The sequence below is a fragment of the Ovis aries genome, chromosome 23 (assembly GCF_016772045.2).
Source record: "Ovis aries strain OAR_USU_Benz2616 breed Rambouillet chromosome 23, ARS-UI_Ramb_v3.0, whole genome shotgun sequence".
Lineage (NCBI taxonomy): Eukaryota > Metazoa > Chordata > Mammalia > Artiodactyla > Bovidae > Ovis > Ovis aries.
This window is the reverse complement of record NC_056076.1, coordinates 871,597-889,220: the sequence shown is the minus strand read 5'-3', so window position 1 is coordinate 889,220 and position 17,624 is coordinate 871,597. Positions and strand designations below refer to the sequence as shown.

Genomic DNA, 17,624 nt, shown 5'->3' with positions numbered 1-17,624 from the left:
TCCTTAGCTAGACTGGCCAAGGAAAAAGAGAGGAGACAGTGAGCAAAACTGGTAATGAAAGAGGGGCTTTCATGAGAAACCATGCCAGGAATAAAGAAACGTTAAGATGAAATGGACAAATCCCTAGAAAGACACAAATGACCGCAACTGACTCAGGAAGAAATGGACAACTGGGACGAACCTACAACAAGTAAAGAAATTCAATTGGTGATTTTAAGTCTTTCAACAAAGAAAAACTCAGTCCTATGTGGCTTCAGTGGTGCATCCCATCATACATTAATATTTAGAGAAAAGCCATGAAATTAAAAGATGCTTGCTCCTCAGAAGAAAAGCTATGACAAACCTAGACATAGGTTATTAAAAAGCAGAGACATCACTTTGCTGACAAAGGTCATTAGAGTCAAAGCTATGGTCTTTCCAGTAGTCATGTATGGATGTGAGAGTTGGACCATAAAGAAGGCTGAGCGCTGAAGAATTGATGCTTTCGAACTGTGAAGCTGGAGAAGACTCTTGAGAACCCTTGGACTGCAAGGAGATCAAACCAGTCCATCCTAAAGGAAATCAACCCTGAATATTCATTGGAAGGACTGATGCTGAAGATAAAGCTCCAATATTTTGGCTACCTGATGAGAAGAGCCGACTCATTGGAAAAGATCCTGATGCTGGGAAAGATTGAGGGCAGTAGGAGAAGGAAACCACAGAGGATGAGATGGTTGGATGGCATTACTGGCTCAGTGGACACGAACTTGAGGAAACTCTGGGAGAGAGTGAAGGACTGGGAAGCCTGGTGTGCTGCAGTCCATGGGGTTGCAAAGAGTCGGACACTACTTAGTGACTGAACAACAGCTGTTGGGGAAATCATATTAAGAATTTATACTTGATTATGACTCTTCGGGCTGTTTCGTAGAGTGTGCTCTTGCATGAGGGCTAGTGTCAGTTTAAGGACCACAAGCTACTTGGCCAAACAAAATGGGTGCTGAGATAGTAAGAGCATGGAGTAGCTTCTATTTTATAAGAATACAGTATATAATACTTACAGCATACAAAATATGCATTAATTGACCAGTCGTGTTATCAGTAAAGCTTCCAATCAACATTAGGCTTTCAGTAGTTAAGTTTGGGGAGTCAATAGTTATACACAGATTTTTGACTGCACAGAAAGGTCAGCATCCTGTTCTTAAAAAGTCAAGTATACTATCATCAAATAACCTGAAATGAAATTAAGAAAATAATTCCAGGTACAATATCATCAAAAAGGAATAAAGCACCTAACATTGAATGTAAAAAAAAACTTCAAGATTTATTCACTGAAAACTATAAAATATCACTGAGAGAAATGATAGGAAATTTAAATGGAGAGGCATCCCACGCTCACAGATTGAAAGATTCAGTATTATTTGTACGTCAGTTCCCTACAAATTATAGAGAAACAGTGCAGTCGTTATCAAAATCCCATCGTATTTTTGTAGAAATTGACAAACTGATCCTAGTAAATATGTGGACATGAAAAGGACCTAGACTAGCCAAAACAATTTTGACAAAGAACAAAGTTGGAGAACTTACATTATTGGATCTCAAACTCACTATTATGCTACAGAAATCAAGATCAGCTGGTGTTAACATAAGGACAGACATAAAGATCAATGGAACAGAACTTGAAATTCTAGGATGTTCATGGTCTGTATTGTAAAATTTAACACAAAATAACATTTTAAAGCATCATTGGAGAGAGATTTCTTCCTATTAAGGACTCTCTCAACCCCATAGCTTATTCTCATGTCTGTCTTGTGCTGGATTCAGAGCAGGGACCAGCGGGAAAGGACTCCAACACATTCTCTGCTGTGAATTACACGTACGTGATTGTCTTGGGACCTGCTTTTTAGAAACTCTCTCCAGCAGCTGTAGTGGAAATTTGGTCATGAGACGAGAAGCAAATTAGGAGGTAATTTGTACATAAAATCATGTGGAATTCATGCAGGAACATTACTTCTTATCACACACATTGTATTTTTTATTAGGAAAGTCTTCAGATATGCAAAAATACCAACATTCCTGATATTCCTCTGATCAGGACAGAACCTACCTTGTTCAATCACACTTCCCATTCAGTAGGCCTGATTGTTTAGAAATAAATCCCAGGTATCCTATTATTTCATCTGTAAATATTTCATCACACATCTTTAAATGATAAAGGTTGTTCTTAAACCACCAGTAATCTCCTATAGGTGGAGAAGGAGATGGCAACCCACTCAAGTATTGTTGCTGGAGAATCCCATGGAAGAGGAGCCTGGTGGGCTATAGTCCATGGGATCGCAGATGAGTTGGACACGACTAAGCAACTGAACAACAGTCTCCTACAGGAATTGAAACAGTAAAAGGAAGCCATCCTTTGTAAGCTGCACAGACTCTGCCTATACAGTCTAGCTCGCTTCAAACAGCCTTTTTACACCCATCTGATGATGTAAAATCAAATGAGTCTCATGTTCATTTTTCCAAAAATAATAGACTTTTCCGAGCAGCACAGCCAAGAGCAGGGCATGCTGTGGCCAGGAGCCTGCTGTCCCAGGGGGCACCGCAGGGCCCACAGACACACCCCCTTCCACCGAGTCCAGCTCAGACCCAGGAAAGCGGACCCTCAGTCCAGAACAAGGGCAGACTCCCTGCCTCTAAACCTGATAAAGAGAAGTTTCAAGTGAAAACCTCTGGCTTAGAGATGTGAACCAGAGTGACTCTATCTTTTCTCAGCATCTGACTTGAAATAATAATTTAAAAAATTAAACCTAAGCCATGTGGGAAGGGATTCCCAGGTGGCTCAGTGGTGGAGAATCCACCTGCCCATGCAGGAGATGTGGGTTTGATCCCTGGGTCCAGAAGGTCCCCTGGAGTAGGAAATGGCAACCCACTCTGTATTCTTGCCTGGAAAATTCCGTAGACAGAGGACTGGAGGGCTACAGTCTGTGGGGTTGCCAAGAGTCAGACACGACTGAGCAGCTGAGCAGGCCTATGCGCCTTCAGGCCGCCTCTCCCCACCGTAACAGACAGTGTGCCGGAAAGATGCCGGGAGAGCCGCGCTGCTGACACTGGCACTAGAGTCACCCCCTCATGTAGGTGGCGAGGGCTACACTACTCTGGCTTAACCAATGGAGCACTGACTCTCTGCTCCCACAGGCTTGGCTGCACAGACAGCATGTTACTGTGGCTGGTCCAGGAGACCCAAGGGGGTGCCACAACATCCCCCTTTACTGGGGAGTAAGACCACAGAGAGAGCAAGGAGACTCTCCTGATCACCCAGCTGCCCTGAAGGGCCGAGACATGCTCCTGGGAAAGTCGCTGTTCCTTTCCTCCTCTGGCTTTTCTGTATTTCAAGGCACTGGTCTTAGAAGAGCCCTGTGCCCACTGCCCTTTCTGTTTTGGTGAGTGGGGCAGAGGGAAAGCTGGAGATGGAGAAAGCTCCTGTTAGTGGGAGAGCACTGTTGACATGTTGGAGGAGTGGGTGGAGGGAGAGATTCCTGGGAGGAATGGGGGGAGGGTAGGGAGAGGAGGGGAGAGTGGGGGGAAGGAGAGTAGGGGGAGGGGGAGGGGAGTCATTTCTGCCATGTGATCCAGTTAGAAACAGAGAAGAAAATCTAAGAGGTTTCCACTTTGGGTGGGACAGCAGTCTGGAGACTCTAGGGGCCCCACACTAAGAACACTTAGATTTCTGTCTAGGACATGAATTTCCATGCCAGCACCAGGTTTGAAGGAAGCAAGGGACATCCTGAAAGTGAAAGTTGCTCAGTCATGTCCGACTCTGCAACACACAGACTATACAGCCCACTGAACTCCGGGCCAGAACACTGGAGTGGGTAGCTTCTCCCTCCTCCAGGGGACCTTCCCAACCCAGGGATCGAACCCAGGTCTCTAGCATTGCAGGCAGATTCTTTACTAGGGACATCCTGAAGTCTCTCAAACCAAGGAAATCCTAATGAGCTTGACCCAGGGAGGGAAGTCCAGTCAGAAAATACAAGAAGCAGAGTGACCCTCAGGGAACTCGCCAATACCACAACTACTGATAATATATTATGCAAATATTTCAGATATCCACCATGTGGGTGGACAAGTTTCTTTTCATTGGAATGTAGCTCTTTCATAATAATTACCCCAAAAAGGAAGCTATGAAATGTAAAAAAAAAAAAAGGTGAGAAACAAATTGGTTAATATGGTGGTAGTTTAGTCACTAAGTCGGGTCCGACTCTTTGTGACCCCATGGACTGTAGCCCTCCAGGCTCCTCTGTCCATGGGATTTCCCAGGCAAGAATACTGGGGTGGGTTGCCATTTCCTTCTCCAGAGGATCTTCTTGACCCAGGGATTAAACATGCATCTCCTGTATTGGAGGCAGATTCTCTACCGATTGAACCATCAATTGGTAAACATAGGTTAAAGAAAAACAGTCTATAAAACAATGACTAATTTGGGAGTTGTAAAAAATGAAGAATTAAAATATTAGATAATTATAAGTGTGTAAGTCTGAAGAAGAACAGAGGTATAGTGTACTGAGATCTATATGTTGTTTGGAAGGAAAGTGGAAAATTAACTTTACATTTATTAAGTGAGGAATGTAGGTTCTTTGGGTTCCTGAACCCAGTTCCAATGTGCGTGTGTGTGCAGGCTTCCCTAATCAACAGGCAATTCTTGGATGCCAGCAGGATATCCAGGAATCCAACTCAGTCCTGATACTGTCTCCCTAGAGACAAAATCAGACTCAACAGCTTAAAGGGCTCAGTCCCACAAGACGGCCCTCCACTTCAGACTCCAGTCGAAAGCCCTGGTTCTGTCCTCCTTACAGACTCAAGATCCCGAGGACCCTCCAACTCAGGATGTCAGTCACAAGCCCAGCTGTCTCGTGCGCTTCTGACCAGCTGGCTAGAATCAGAGGTTCCCACAGCCCCCTCCTCAGGTCGGATTAATTTGCTAGAACAGCTCACAGCACCTGGGAAAACCCGTTTTCTTACTTGATTACCAGTTTATTTCAGAAGGATGTGGCGTCGGATGGAAGAGAGACACAGGGTGACCAATGGCGGGGAAGGGGGTGGGGGGTGTGAAGCTTGCATGCGCCCTGCAGGTATTAATATAAAACTTGGAAAGGAAGTAATTAAACAATTATTTGTAAATGATATGAAAACTCCAAAGAATCTACTGATATACCACTTAAAATAATTTATTAAAGTAAATGGATCATTGCACAAAAATCCACTACATTTTCATATACCACCAGCAGTCAATTAGAAAGTATCAATTTTTAAAAGTATCATGCAATGACAAAAGTATCAACTGAAAAATAAAGTAACTAGGAATAAATGTAAAGTGAAAAAAAGAAAGTGAAGGTGCTCAGTCGTGTCCAACTCTTTGGGACCCTGTGGACTGTAGCCTGCCAGGCTCCTCTGTCCATGGGATTCTCCAGGCAAGAATACTGGAGTGGGTTGCCATTCCCTTCTCCAGGGGATCTTCCCAACCCAGGGATCGAACCCGGGTCTCCTGCATTGCAGGCAGACACTTTATCCTCTGAGCCACCAGGGAAGCCCCGGAATAAATGTAACCAATATAAAAATCCTACATGCAGAAAATCATAAATTCTTATTGGAAGATTTTAAAGGGGGCCTAAATAACTAGAGTGATATACTGTTTATAGATGGGGAGATTCAAATCACAAAGATGTCTCTTCTCCCCAACCTGAATTATAGATTCCATGTAGTTCTGAACAAAACTCTTAACAGGTATAATCAATAAATTTGACATATTAATTAAAAAATTTATGAAGCAATGGCCAAGAATAGCCACAAAACTTCTTCCTAAATAAGTAAACTACTACAGGCAATTGCCCTCACAAATAATATGCCTTCTTATGATGCTATAGCAATGAAGACAAGGCAAGAACCCAAAATAGAAAGTCCAAAATAAGCCCATGTATTTATAGAGACTTACTGAGTATCAGAGGTGGCACTGCAGCTCAGTGGGAACAAGATAAGCCTTTCAACAGCAGTAAGCTAGTAGTAATAACCAGTAATAACCAGCTAGGATAACTGGTAACCCATATGGGAGAGAAGTCATATCCCTGCCTTACACCATAGACAGAACATCCATTTCTTATTAAAGACTGAGCTGTGAAAGGCAAACTCTTATAAAATTAAGGAGTAAAAAAGGAAGCTATCTTTATACTCTCAGGTTAGGGGATACATTCTTAAAATTAAGGACTTCTGTTCTCAAATGACCATGAAAAATACAAGTCAAACACTGGTGGATGGTATAGGTAATATAAACAATCAAAGATCTGTTTCAGGAACCACAAGGAACTACCACTGCTCAACAAGAAAAAGACAAACCACCCAACAGAAAAATGAGCAACAAACTTGAATAGACATTTTTCAAAACACACAAAAGGCAAATTAAAAAAAAAAATAGGAAAAGATACTAAGTCAAGATGGCTAGCAGACGAATACAAATTAAAATCACAACTTCATTTTAACAATTTTCATTCAGATTGGCAAAGATTAAGTAGGATAATAGCAAGTCATTGAGAATGTGGTGAGAATATAAGCTGAGACAACAATTTTGACATATCTCATAAATCTGAACACTTGCATATCCTGATTCAGCAATTCCACATTTATGTACATATCCTCAGATTTCAACTCATCATACTAAGAAACATGCAGAAATATGTTCATTGTAGCAATTTCCATATTACCAAAAAGGGAAAACATTCTAAATGTCCTTCTATAAAATAATGGATGAATAAATCCTGTCACATTCCCCCAATGAGCTATTATATAGAAGTCACAATAAACTGTACCCATATAAAATAATACAAATAAAATTCAGATACATAGTGATGAATGAAAAAACCATTCACAGATTTAAAACCATATGACACATTTTAATAAACATCAAAAGCATGACTAAATAGTATCTTTGTGCATACACTTATACAAAAGCAGCAAAACATCATACAACAGGAAAAAGACAAACGTGAACTTGAGGATGGCTGATACCTCTGGTGGGGAATCAAGGGGATGAGATGGGACTGTAAGGAGCACAAACGTAGCTATAGCAATACTGGTCATGTTCAACATTTTCAGACCACAGATAGGTTCATTTTAGGATTACGTCGTCTTTGGTATGTACATGATTTAGTTTTTAAATGAGGGGAGGGAAGAACAAAGGGCGAGAGAAATCCAATCAAAGACCATGACAGGTCTGCCTTGGAGATATGAAGGGTTTGGTTCCAGACCACTGCAGTAAAAGTGAATATTGCCAAGGCTCACAAATTTTTGGCTTCCCAATACATATAAACATTATTTCTATATTATACTGTAGTCCATTACATGTGCCTAAAAAAAATGTGTAAATTCCTTAACTTAAAAATGCTTTATTGTTAAAAAATGCTAACCGTCATCTGAACCTTCAGTGAGTCGTAATCTTTTTGCTGGTGGAGGGTCTTGCCTGGATGTTGATGGCTGTTGACTGATGAGGGTGGTGGTTGCTGAAGGCTGGAGCTGGTGTGGCAATTTCTTAAAATCAGACAACAAGGATGCTTGCCACATCGACTGACTCTTCCTTTCACGAACAGCATCTCTGTAGCGTGCAACGCTGTTTGACAGCATTTTACCCACCGTAGAACTTCTTTCAAAATTGAAGTCAATCCTCTCAAATCCTGCCGCTGCTTTACCAACTAAGTTTATGTAATATTCTAAGTCTTTTGTGGTCATTTCCACAATCTTCACAGCTTCCTCACCAGTCGATTCTGTCTCAAGAAACCACTGTCTTTGCTCATCCATAAGAAGCAACTCCTCATCTGTTAAAGTTTTATCATGTGACTGCAGCAACTCAGCCACATCTTCAGGCTCCACTTCTAATTCTAGTCCTCTTGCTATTTCTACCACATCTGCAGCTACTTCCTCCACTGAAGTCTTGAACCCCTCACAGTCATCTATGAGGGCTGGAATCAACTTCTGCCAAACTCCTATTAATGTGGATACTTGGACCTCTTCCCATGAGTCACGAATGTTCTTAATGGCATCTAGAATGGTGAATCCTTTCCAGAAGGTTTTTAGTTTACTGTGCCCAGATCCATCTGAGGAATCACTATCTATGGCAGCTAGAGCCTTTCGAAATGTATTTCTTAAATAATACGACTTGAAAGTTGAAATTACTCCTTGATCCATGGGCTGCAGAATGGACGTTGTGTTAGAAGGTAGGAAAACAACATTAATCTCATTGTACATCTCCATGAGAGCTCTTGGGTGACCAGGTGAATTGTCAATAAGCAGCAATATTTTGAAAGGAATCTTTTTTTCTAAGCAGTAGTTCTCAACAGTGGGCTTAAAATACTCAGTAAACCATGTCGTAAAAAGATGTGTTGTCATCCAGGCTTTGTGGTTCCATTTATACAGCACAGGCAGAGTAGATTTTGCATAATTCTAAAGGGCTCTAGGATTTTCGGAATGGTAAATGAGCATTGGCTTCAACTTCAAGTCACCAGCTGCATTAGCCCCTAACAATAGAGTCAGCCTGTCCTTTGAAGCTTTGAAGCCAAGCATTGACTTCTCCTCTCTAGCTATGAAAGTCCTAGATGGCATTTTCTTCCAATATAAGGCTGTTTCATCAACATTGAAAATCTGTTGTGTAGTGTAGCCACCTTCCTTAATCATCTTAGCTAGATCTGGGTAACTTGTAGCTTCTGCATCAGCACTCACTGCTTCACCTTGCACTTTCACATTATGGAGACGGCTTCTTTCCTTAAACCTCATAAACCAACCTCTACTAGCTTCAAACTTTTCTTCTGCAGCTTCCGCACCTCTCTCGGCCTTCATAGAGTTGAAGAGAGTCAGGGCCTTGCTCCGGATCAGGCTTTGGCTTAAGGGCATGTTGTGGCTGGTCTGATCTTTCTCCATATCAGCAATAAGGCTATTTCGCTTCCTTATCATTCGTGTGTTCACTGGAGTAGCACTTTTAACCTCCTGCAAGAACTTCTCCTTTGCGTTGACAACTTGGCTAACTGTTTGGCGTAAGAGGCCTAGCTTTCGGCCTATCTCAGCTTTCGACATGCCTTCCTCACTCAGCTTAATCATCTCTAGCTTTTGATTTAAAGTGAGAGATGTGCGACTCTTCCTTTCACCTGAACACTTAGAGGGCATTGTAAAGTTATTAACTGGCCTAATATCAATACTGTTGTGGCTTAGGGAACAGGGAGGCCAGAGGAACAGAGACAGGGTACGCAGGTTGGTAGAGCAGTCAGAACACACACAACCGTTTATCAGTTAAATTCCCTGTCTTACCTGGGTGCAGCTGCCAGCACCCCAAAACAATTACAATTGCAACATCAAAGGCCATGAATCACAGATAATTGTAACAAATAAAACAAATATGTTTGAAATACTGTGAGAATTACCAAAATGTGACATTCAGACACAAAGTGAGCAAACGCTGTTGCAAAAATTGGTACTGTTGGACTTGCTCCATGCAGGCTTGCCACAAACCTCCAAGTGGTAAAACAAACAAACAAAAAACACGATCTAGGAAGCATAATAAAACGAAGCAAAAGTATGCGAATACTGAGCTGTCTGCCTTCCTTAATTGTGTCAGTTTTTGCTTCATGCACCTGGGGTAGGGATGGGGTGGGGGTGGGGGGCTCTTGCTGTTGGGACAGGTGCTTCTGTCCAAATCTCAGCAGAGAAAAAGCAGCTCTTCAGAAATCATATCAAGAAAGACCTTGAAGGCCTCCGCAGACGACCTCGCCCACGGCTCCCGGACTGGATCAGGTGGTTTCCGAGGCGGTTCCCGCTCTCTGCGGGCAGTGCACCAGGTCTCCCAAGGCGAAGTCAAGGCGAGGCGGACAGTACGGTGAAGGTCCAGCCAGAAAAGACCCCAGAACACGCACTCCGGGGCGAGGGGACCTGGCGACCAAGCCCCAGCCCTGCGCCGTACGGGGTACGCTGGGCCAGCGGTTCACAACGCAGCCCGGGATTCCCGGGGCAGCGGCACGCCGGGCCTCGGAGTCCAGGACGACCGGCCTCCGAGGGTGATGGGAGGGGTCGTGGGACGACGGCCGCTGCAGCGTGCCGGTACCCGCGGCGCCAGACCGGGCGAGTACCGAGTGCCGGGTCTCCGGCCCCGCCGTCCTGAGACGCCAGCCAGCCCTCAGCGCGGAAAGGAAGGCGGGGCGCGCTGCATACTGGTACTTGTAGTTCTCCTGGCACCGGCCCCGAGCCGGCGATGGGGGCTGCGGGACAGACACCCCTGTTGCATGCCGGGACTCCCGGCGCCAGACAGGGACTCGTGATACCGCGGGGCGCGCTGGACGCCGGGACTCGTAGTCCCAGGACGTCCAGCCGCAGCGCCTGACGCGGTTTGCGGCCCGGGGTCACCGCTTTGCCTGCCGTCGCCAGTGCAGGATGCTGGTGCTCACGAGGTCGACGCGACGAAGGAGCCCCGTCCCCAGCAGGCCCAGCCCCGCCCGCGCCGTAGAGGCAGCGGCCGGTTCCAGGGACCGGCCTGGCCTCTCGGGCCCCGCGTGGCGTGCGTCCGCCACGGCCCTCGGCGCATGCGCGCGCGCGGCGACACGTGACTCCGCACGCTGTCCCGGAAGTCGGCGCGGGACGGGCGGCGGGTGGAAGCCGGTGCGGGGCTGAGGATCGCAGCGTTACCGCCGTTGTCCCCTCCTGGGCCGGGGTCGCCCGCCCGCGGCGAGGGGCGCCGGGCCCTGAGCCTCTGCCGGCGCCCTTCCGCAGCGTCTCCGCCTGGCTGCGATGGAGGCACCGCCCGGCGGCCGCCTTCCCGCCGAGGGTTCCCAGCCGCCGGCCGTAGCCGAGGTGCGCTGCCCCGGCCCCGGGCCGCTGCGCCTGCTCGAGTGGAGGGTAGCGGCTGGCGCTGCCGTGCGCATCGGCTCCGTGCTGGCTGTGTGCGAGGCCGCCGCCTCCACGCAGCCCTCCGGGCCCGCCCCTGTCCGCACCGGCTCCGGAGGCTGCGTGCGCGCGGAGCGCAGGCTGAGGTCGGAGCGCGCGGGCGTGGTGCGAGAGCTGTGCGCGCAGCCGGGCCAGGTCGTGGCCCCCGGGTGAGTGGTAACGGGGGAGGAAGCCAGGTCTGGAGGAAGCTCTGGGCCTGGGCCGGGAGCGGGTCCTGGGCTGGGCACTGGGTAGGAGCGGGTCTCCCGGGCTGCTGCTGAAGGGGCTGCGCTCGGGGAGAAGTTTGCAAGGTAGGGCGCACAGCTGCGCCTCTGCCTGTTTTTCTGAGGCTGGGTGATAGTCCCTGCTAGTCATCTACTGATCGGAGGCAACAAACTTAAAAAAAAGCCCTGTGTCACCGAAATTGCACTCTTTGAAAGACAGTTGCGTTCTTTTCTCTCTCTGACAGGTGTCTCCACCCGAGACGTCACGTTTGTAAGTTAGGAAAACTAGGGGTCATAGCACGTACAGGAAGAAGCAGGCTGCTCCTTGCTTGTTGTCACAGCGTTAATTGTTGGGAGGCGTGCAATTGTTGAGGTCCTAGTAAACCTTGTGAAGCGTGGTTGTAAAACCTGGCAGTTTTGCTTCATAGCCCAGGAAGGGGGTGTGGCTCTGGCATAGGTAGGTCAGGGCAAGCAGTAGTATCCTCCTACCATCAGCTCTTGCTGTCGTATCCGTTTTAACCTTGTGCAGGGATTTTTTTGTTTGTTTGTTTATAAGTTGACCAGTGTTGTGTGCAAAGTTGTGTACACATGACTGGTGTGGTTGTTTCCATTGCAGGGATGGAAACCTCGGGCAGGTGAGCATCCCTGCCTCCTGTTCAGTGGCCGGGGTGCAGCTTCCCTCTGTGGGGGCCCCAGTGCCCTGGGCGCTCAGTTCCCTTTCTCCCCACCCTGGCCCTTCCCTGGAGAGGTGGGCACCAGCCCCTGTTCCTCTCCTGGTGGCGCAAGTTCATCCTCTGGCTGTTGAACATTTTCCACCTGGTTCCGCATGGCTAGAGCCTGCCTGCCTCACAGTCCTGGGTGCCTCATCTCGCATCCAGTTCTCTTCTCTCATCTTTGGAGGCAGAGCCGGGTCTTCAGCCTTCTGTACCTGCCAGAGTGCAGGGGAGGTGGCTGGGCTGCACTCTCATCTGCCACTGCCAAAGCCACCCGCCTGGCCTTACGAGGGAGAGGCTCTCTGTGTGTGACACCCTGGTGTGCTTTCAGCGTTGCTTGGAAGTCAGGTTTTCCTTGACCATTGCTTGGGCCCTAAGGAGCCTGTAAACCCACCACCTGGACGATGGACATGCTGCTTGATGCTGCCGTTTCACTGGGTAGAAAACCCCTGAGGGAAAGACATCTGTTCCACGTTGTTCTGTTACTCTGACTGCACGGAAACGACCGCAAGGCCCAGGCAGGCTGGTTACTGGTCACAGCAGCTAGGGAGCCTTCACATGCAGCCATCCTGCAAAGCAGAGGAGCCCAGTCAGGTAATGCCGCCAGTCAGCCCAGCAGCTGGCCTAGGGACAATTACCAGCTGTGGGTAATTTTCTGGTTTTTGGTGTTTCAGGTCTTGGGGTATCTTACTGCAGTGGTTTGTCCCGGGGCCTTTTGAGACTCTGAGCAGTGGTAGCATTTCTCCTGGAATGCAGGTGTGAGAGGGTGTGTAAAGCACCAGCCCAGAGCCAGGCTCTATGGCTGGAGTTGTCCTTGGGTCCATCATTGCTGTCATCAGCTGGTCTCATCCTGACCACACCAGAGGTTGTTCTCCGGCAGTGAACAGTTCCAGGAACTTAGAGACCTTGTCTCTGGATGTAGTGGAAATGGCAGATGCTCTTGTGACCTGTGATGGGATTGCGTGTTTTTGTAGCGCTCACACTGTCGGGGAGAGCGAGGATTGTTCTGACCTTTTAGACAGAGGAGGAGACGGGGTCCCAGCAGGTTCTGACACACCAGCCCGGTCCCTGTTGGGCTTCTCCGGGTTTCCTCCACACTGCTGTCTGCTTAAGCTGCATTTCACCCAGAGCATCCCCGTGGGGGAAGTAGACGAAAGAAGAGTCTGTTTCTGTCCTCGTATTGCGTATGTGGATTGAAATTATTTTGATTTGGAAATATTCTGACAAGGCACTGTTAGCAGAAAGTATTTCTGTTAATTATTTGTCCTTTCTTTTCACTTGTCTACTTTTTTTTTCAATTCATGTGGATACATTGAAGTCTCCAAAGGAAAGGAAAATATACACATAAAATAATCAGAAAACAAGCCTGGTGATGGATAAGGACCGGCACAGGAGGAGGCTGTGTAGGTGCGTGCTTGCGTCTTTTCTTGACGTCCAACTAGCACTGTCTGTGCCCGGTAGCCTGTCTGTCTGAATCTGCTGTTTGTATCAGGATTGTACAGTGGTGATGTTTTTAATTCCTTCGTTTCTTCTTCCTTTCTTGGTTGGCTTTCTACTGTAAGAAAAACTAACTTATTGGCGTGGACTCATGGGTTTTTATTCAGTGGCTTATAGTCCATTTCCAGTTACTTTCTCAACACTCAGATTATCCTGGACTAGGCAGCAGGCACTGTTCCAGGTCCTGTTTCCTGACACAGCCCTGGAATCAGCCTTTCTCAAAGAAGTCCTGCTTCCTTTCAGTGTAGCCGTGGTCTGGACGTCTCGCCCCCCAATGCTCTTCAGTAGTCAGATGTTTACTGCTCTAAAGAGGTCCCTTCACCCCTCACCCATCCGACCCGCCCAGATCCAGTACCTGGCAATGCGCCGGGACCCGCTCCTTGACGCTGCGCTACTTCTAACACAGCCGGTGTGCTCTGAGCTCCCCGTTAGAGCAGACACAGACGCTCCTGAGCACAGAAGCCTCCGGAGAGCTTGGTCCTTGTGTGCTGAGGGGAATACCTTGTGTGGGGACCGCACTGACGCCTGTCGCATGGCCTCTCTTCAGGCACTGACCGGGGAGGCAGGCCTGTGTCGGTGGCTGGCTTGCCGTTCTGAGGCTCGTCTCCTTGGTTGAAGTGTTTCTGGAGCTCACAGCATGTCAGTCCCTTGACTGTGCGGTGGGCTGAGGGTGAAATGGCCCTGCCCGTGGCAAGGTCTGCAGAGCTGAGGAGGGAGGGCCTCTCGTGCCAAAAGGCCGTGACTGTTGCTCCTGTCTGACCCCCTTTCCCTCTCTGGGGACTGCATCTCTTTGGGTGGATATTCTTTAAGCCCAAGAAGAGATGCCGAAGTCAGCTGGACAGTGTCACACCCAGCTCTGACCCTGGGGGGGCAGATCTGAGTGGTCCTGTAATTTACAGAAAATGCAGTTGGCCCTCCCTGTCCATGAGTTTCCCCACCTGTGTGTTCAGCTGACTTTGGGTCAGAACATCTGAGCAGTGAGGGTAGGGATTCAGAAAGTTCCAAAAAGCAAAGCTTGAATTTGCCACGTACCAGCAGCTGTGATAGTGCTGGCCTTGTGGCGGGTGTCACCGGTGGCCGGGAGATGGCCAGTGTGCACAGGAGGGTGTGTGCACACACCGGGCCGTGTTCTGTGAGGGACTAGAGCGTCCTCTCACTCTGGTACCAGTGGGTCCTGGGGGCAGCTTCCTGCGGATACACACAGGTGACTGTCAGGTCGGCTTCCCTCTAATGTGGGCTGGGCGTTCCCGCAACTTACCTGGCAAGTGTCAGCCTAAGCTGCGCCTGCCGAGAGGAGCGGCGTGTGGGGCCCCCGGCCCGGGAGCCCACCGGGAGCCCACCGGCCGCTGTGTCCCTGTGGCCTCACGGGCAGCAGGTCTGCGGGGCCTGTGACCGCAGCGTGAGGGGCGTCGGCGAGATGGTGGATGAGCAGTCACTGTTTCTCCCCGGCCCGCCACCTGCGGCAGGCTGTGCGCAGGCGCCACAGGGCCCACAGCGCCCCGACCCATGAGCAGATGCTGGAGGGCACCCTCGACTTGGAGCGGAGCGCCTCCGTCCGCCTGCCAGCTCCACTGCGCGGTCTCAGGCGCGTCCTGGGCCCGTCCCCCTCTCGTGTGCAGGAGGGTCCCTGGCAGGAAGGGATCTGGGAAGGTGGGGGGCCGTGGCAGCAGTGGCCTCACCCCAGAACCGAGGACAGAAGCGGGTGAGACCCCACGCCGGCACTGCTGACGGGCAGGGTCACCTGGAGGAGCTGCGTGTGCTCAGGGCAGGGGCTCATCCGCTCCCCCAGCCTGTCTAGGGTCAGGGTGAGGGGGCAGTTTCTGGGAGGCGTTGAGATGGCGCTGACAGTGGGCCCTCAGGGAAGGGGTCACGCCACCCGCCCAGCACAGGCCTTGGGGGGTGCCTGGCCGGGGGCACAGGGAGCCGGGTCGTGAACGGCAGGGATGGGGTCACTGCCCGGGAGGCGGGAGAGGTCCCAGAGAGTCTGTGAGGAGTCAGCCAAGGGGCCCCCACGCCAGGTGCCCAGGCCCTCACCCGCCGGGTCGGGAGGTGGGACACCACGCTGACCCACAGCCATCAGGTTGCGGAGCTGAAAGCCCCCCTTCAGAGGCCGCTGCCAGGCCACCAGGATTTGAGGTGAATGTACAGAGAAAACAGCAATTTCTGTGTTTCTGAAAACTAGGAATATTAGTCCTGTCAGAAAAATTTAGATTAGTCATAGCCTTTCTCCAGACTGGGAATGACTACAGGAAACAAGAATCATTTATTATTTGTCTGTATTTTAACGAGTTGTTCTTTGTCATATTAACGTTTCAGTTTTTCTAAGCTGTTTATCAGAAACCGTAGGAGAATCCCATGTAAGCTTCTCATGCATTTTGAGACAGTTTTCTGTTATCTGACAGGACATCCTGAGTCCTTTCTATTGTTCCGTAGGTAGTTTTGCCGTGTTTCACGTGAAGGACACACGGAAGGGAAAGCCCTTCACTTTATCACCAGAGAGATGGCCTGGGGGCGGCGTGACCCCCTGCAGTCCTGGGGCATCCGGTAAGCCCAGGGGCTGCCGCTCGTGCTGACGGGCTCATTCTCCCCCGTTTCCAGGGCTGTCCTGGTGCGCTTAGAAGGATGTAGTCACCCCGTCGTCATGAAGGGCCTGTGCGCCGAGTGTGGCCAGGACCTGACCCAGTAAGTGCTGGCGCTCGGGAGCGGCGGGGCCTGTGGGGGCAAGGGCCGAGGGCTGGGGTGCAGGCGGCGGCGCCGCTGTCCCCCATACGCCATGGGCCGGCTGCCTCCTCGGGAGGCGTGCACCCTGGTGTGGCGGGAGCAGCTGTGACGAGCCCTCCTCCTCGTCCCTTGGGGACAGCCGTCCCGGACCTGGCCTGGACTTCCCGCCTGGGCGTCTCGGCCTGGACTTCCCGCCTGGGCGTCTCGGCCTGGGCGGGTTTGCCCCCGTGGTTGAGGGTTTCCCTGGTTCGCGTGTGTGGAGCAGTGTGGACCCTTCTGTTTCTCATGCTGTGGGCCTCTGGGACCGTCTTTATTTTCAAAGGGAACTTTGTGAGTGTGATTTAGTTTCTTCCTCAGTGCTCCTGTGTTTCCAGATGGGGAGGACACTTCCCCACTAGAACTAGACCAAGCTAAAGTCCCCGTGAGTTAGCGAGCTAGAGCCCTAGCCTCAGCGCCCCTCTCTCCGCAGGCTGCAGAGCAAGAACGGGCGGCAGCAGGTGCCGCTGTCCACGGCCACTGTGTCCATGGTGCACAGCGTCCCCGAGCTCATGGTGAGCTCCGAGGTAGGTGTCCTGGGGGGCCGGGGCTGGGAAGGTGGTCCTGGGGGCACTTCTCAGTCAGGGCAGGGGTGGGGGCAGAGAGGGCAGGCCTGTTCTCGTCACTGTCCCAAGTGACCTTAGTGCACGCATGGTCCGTACGAAGCAAGCGGCCTGCCTGCGGGACGGGGGCCGTGCCTCTCCTGTTATCTCCCTGCCTTTGGGGTGGGAGCTCTCCGGGATGCTGCCTCCGGAGCCTGGGCTCAGAGGGGAAGACAACCTTGGGCGGGGAGCCCTGGCCAGGCAGGGTCGTGAGCTGGTGGCACCGGAAGGCCCCTGCCTGGGAGCAAGGCTGTGCAGGAAGTAAGCGCTGTTGGCTGAGTGGTGCTGGCCACGGGGGCCTGGGGGCCCAGTGCATGCTTTCACTAGCAGACGTGCGCGTGCTGCGGGGAGGTTTGGGAACGGAAAGCTTGCTCTTACACATTGCGAGAGTCACATGGCTGTGCTGGCCAGAGGCCTCCTGATGCTGGGTCAGGGCCCACACAGGTGCAAGCCTCGCCAGGACAGGGTGCCAGCACAGGCCCCATGAGGACTGGCTTCTTGTCTTGTTGAGGGAGCCCTGGAGCTCTGCGTCTCTGTAAGCTGTCAGTCAAAGCACTGTGTTTGTAAACGACATACGCCTATTTTGTGTTTTGTGGAAAAGACCACGCCAGAGAAGTGATTCTGACTTCTCTGAATTACTGAAATCTAAGCATAAGTATGTAAGTATGTTTAAGACAAAACAAGGAAGTCTGAGGTAGAAAAGAGAAGGAAGTGTTCCTGCTGTTTCTGTTGTAACAGAGTAGCTCTTGGCCTTTCTGCATAAACTCTTCCGGGAGCACAGGGTGGGATTCCTGTCGCTCATCGGATGGCCGCAGCAGCCCCACGGCTCACAGCATCTCAGTCCTCCCGCGCCCCGCCCTGAGCAAGTCTGTGTAGATTCAGCCTCTTGCCCTCCGCCCCCGATCACTGGT

The 17,624-nt window shown here is 50.3% G+C and overlaps 1 protein-coding gene across 5 annotated transcripts in view; it reads left to right on the top strand.

Annotated features, from left to right (window-relative positions):
- The first annotated feature begins 4,988 nt into the window (after nucleotides 1-4,988).
- CTDP1 (CTD phosphatase subunit 1) overlaps nucleotides 4,989-17,624 on the top strand; it is a 31,138-nt gene continuing 18,502 nt past the window's right edge. Inside the window, exons 1-4 of one of the 5 annotated variants that reach the window (XM_060405420.1) lie at nucleotides 11,070-11,090; nucleotides 13,176-13,264; nucleotides 15,953-16,036; nucleotides 16,545-16,638. In XM_060405420.1, the coding sequence (XP_060261403.1) occupies nucleotides 13,230-13,264; nucleotides 15,953-16,036; nucleotides 16,545-16,638 (213 nt within the window). In that variant the 5' untranslated portion in view covers nucleotides 11,070-11,090; nucleotides 13,176-13,229. Of the gene's footprint in view, nucleotides 9,968-10,615; nucleotides 11,091-11,146; nucleotides 12,452-13,175; nucleotides 13,265-15,952; nucleotides 16,037-16,544; nucleotides 16,639-17,624 lie in introns of those variants that run through there. The other 4 variants (XM_042239534.2, XM_042239535.2, XM_042239536.1 and 1 more) reach the window with 4 other exon arrangements.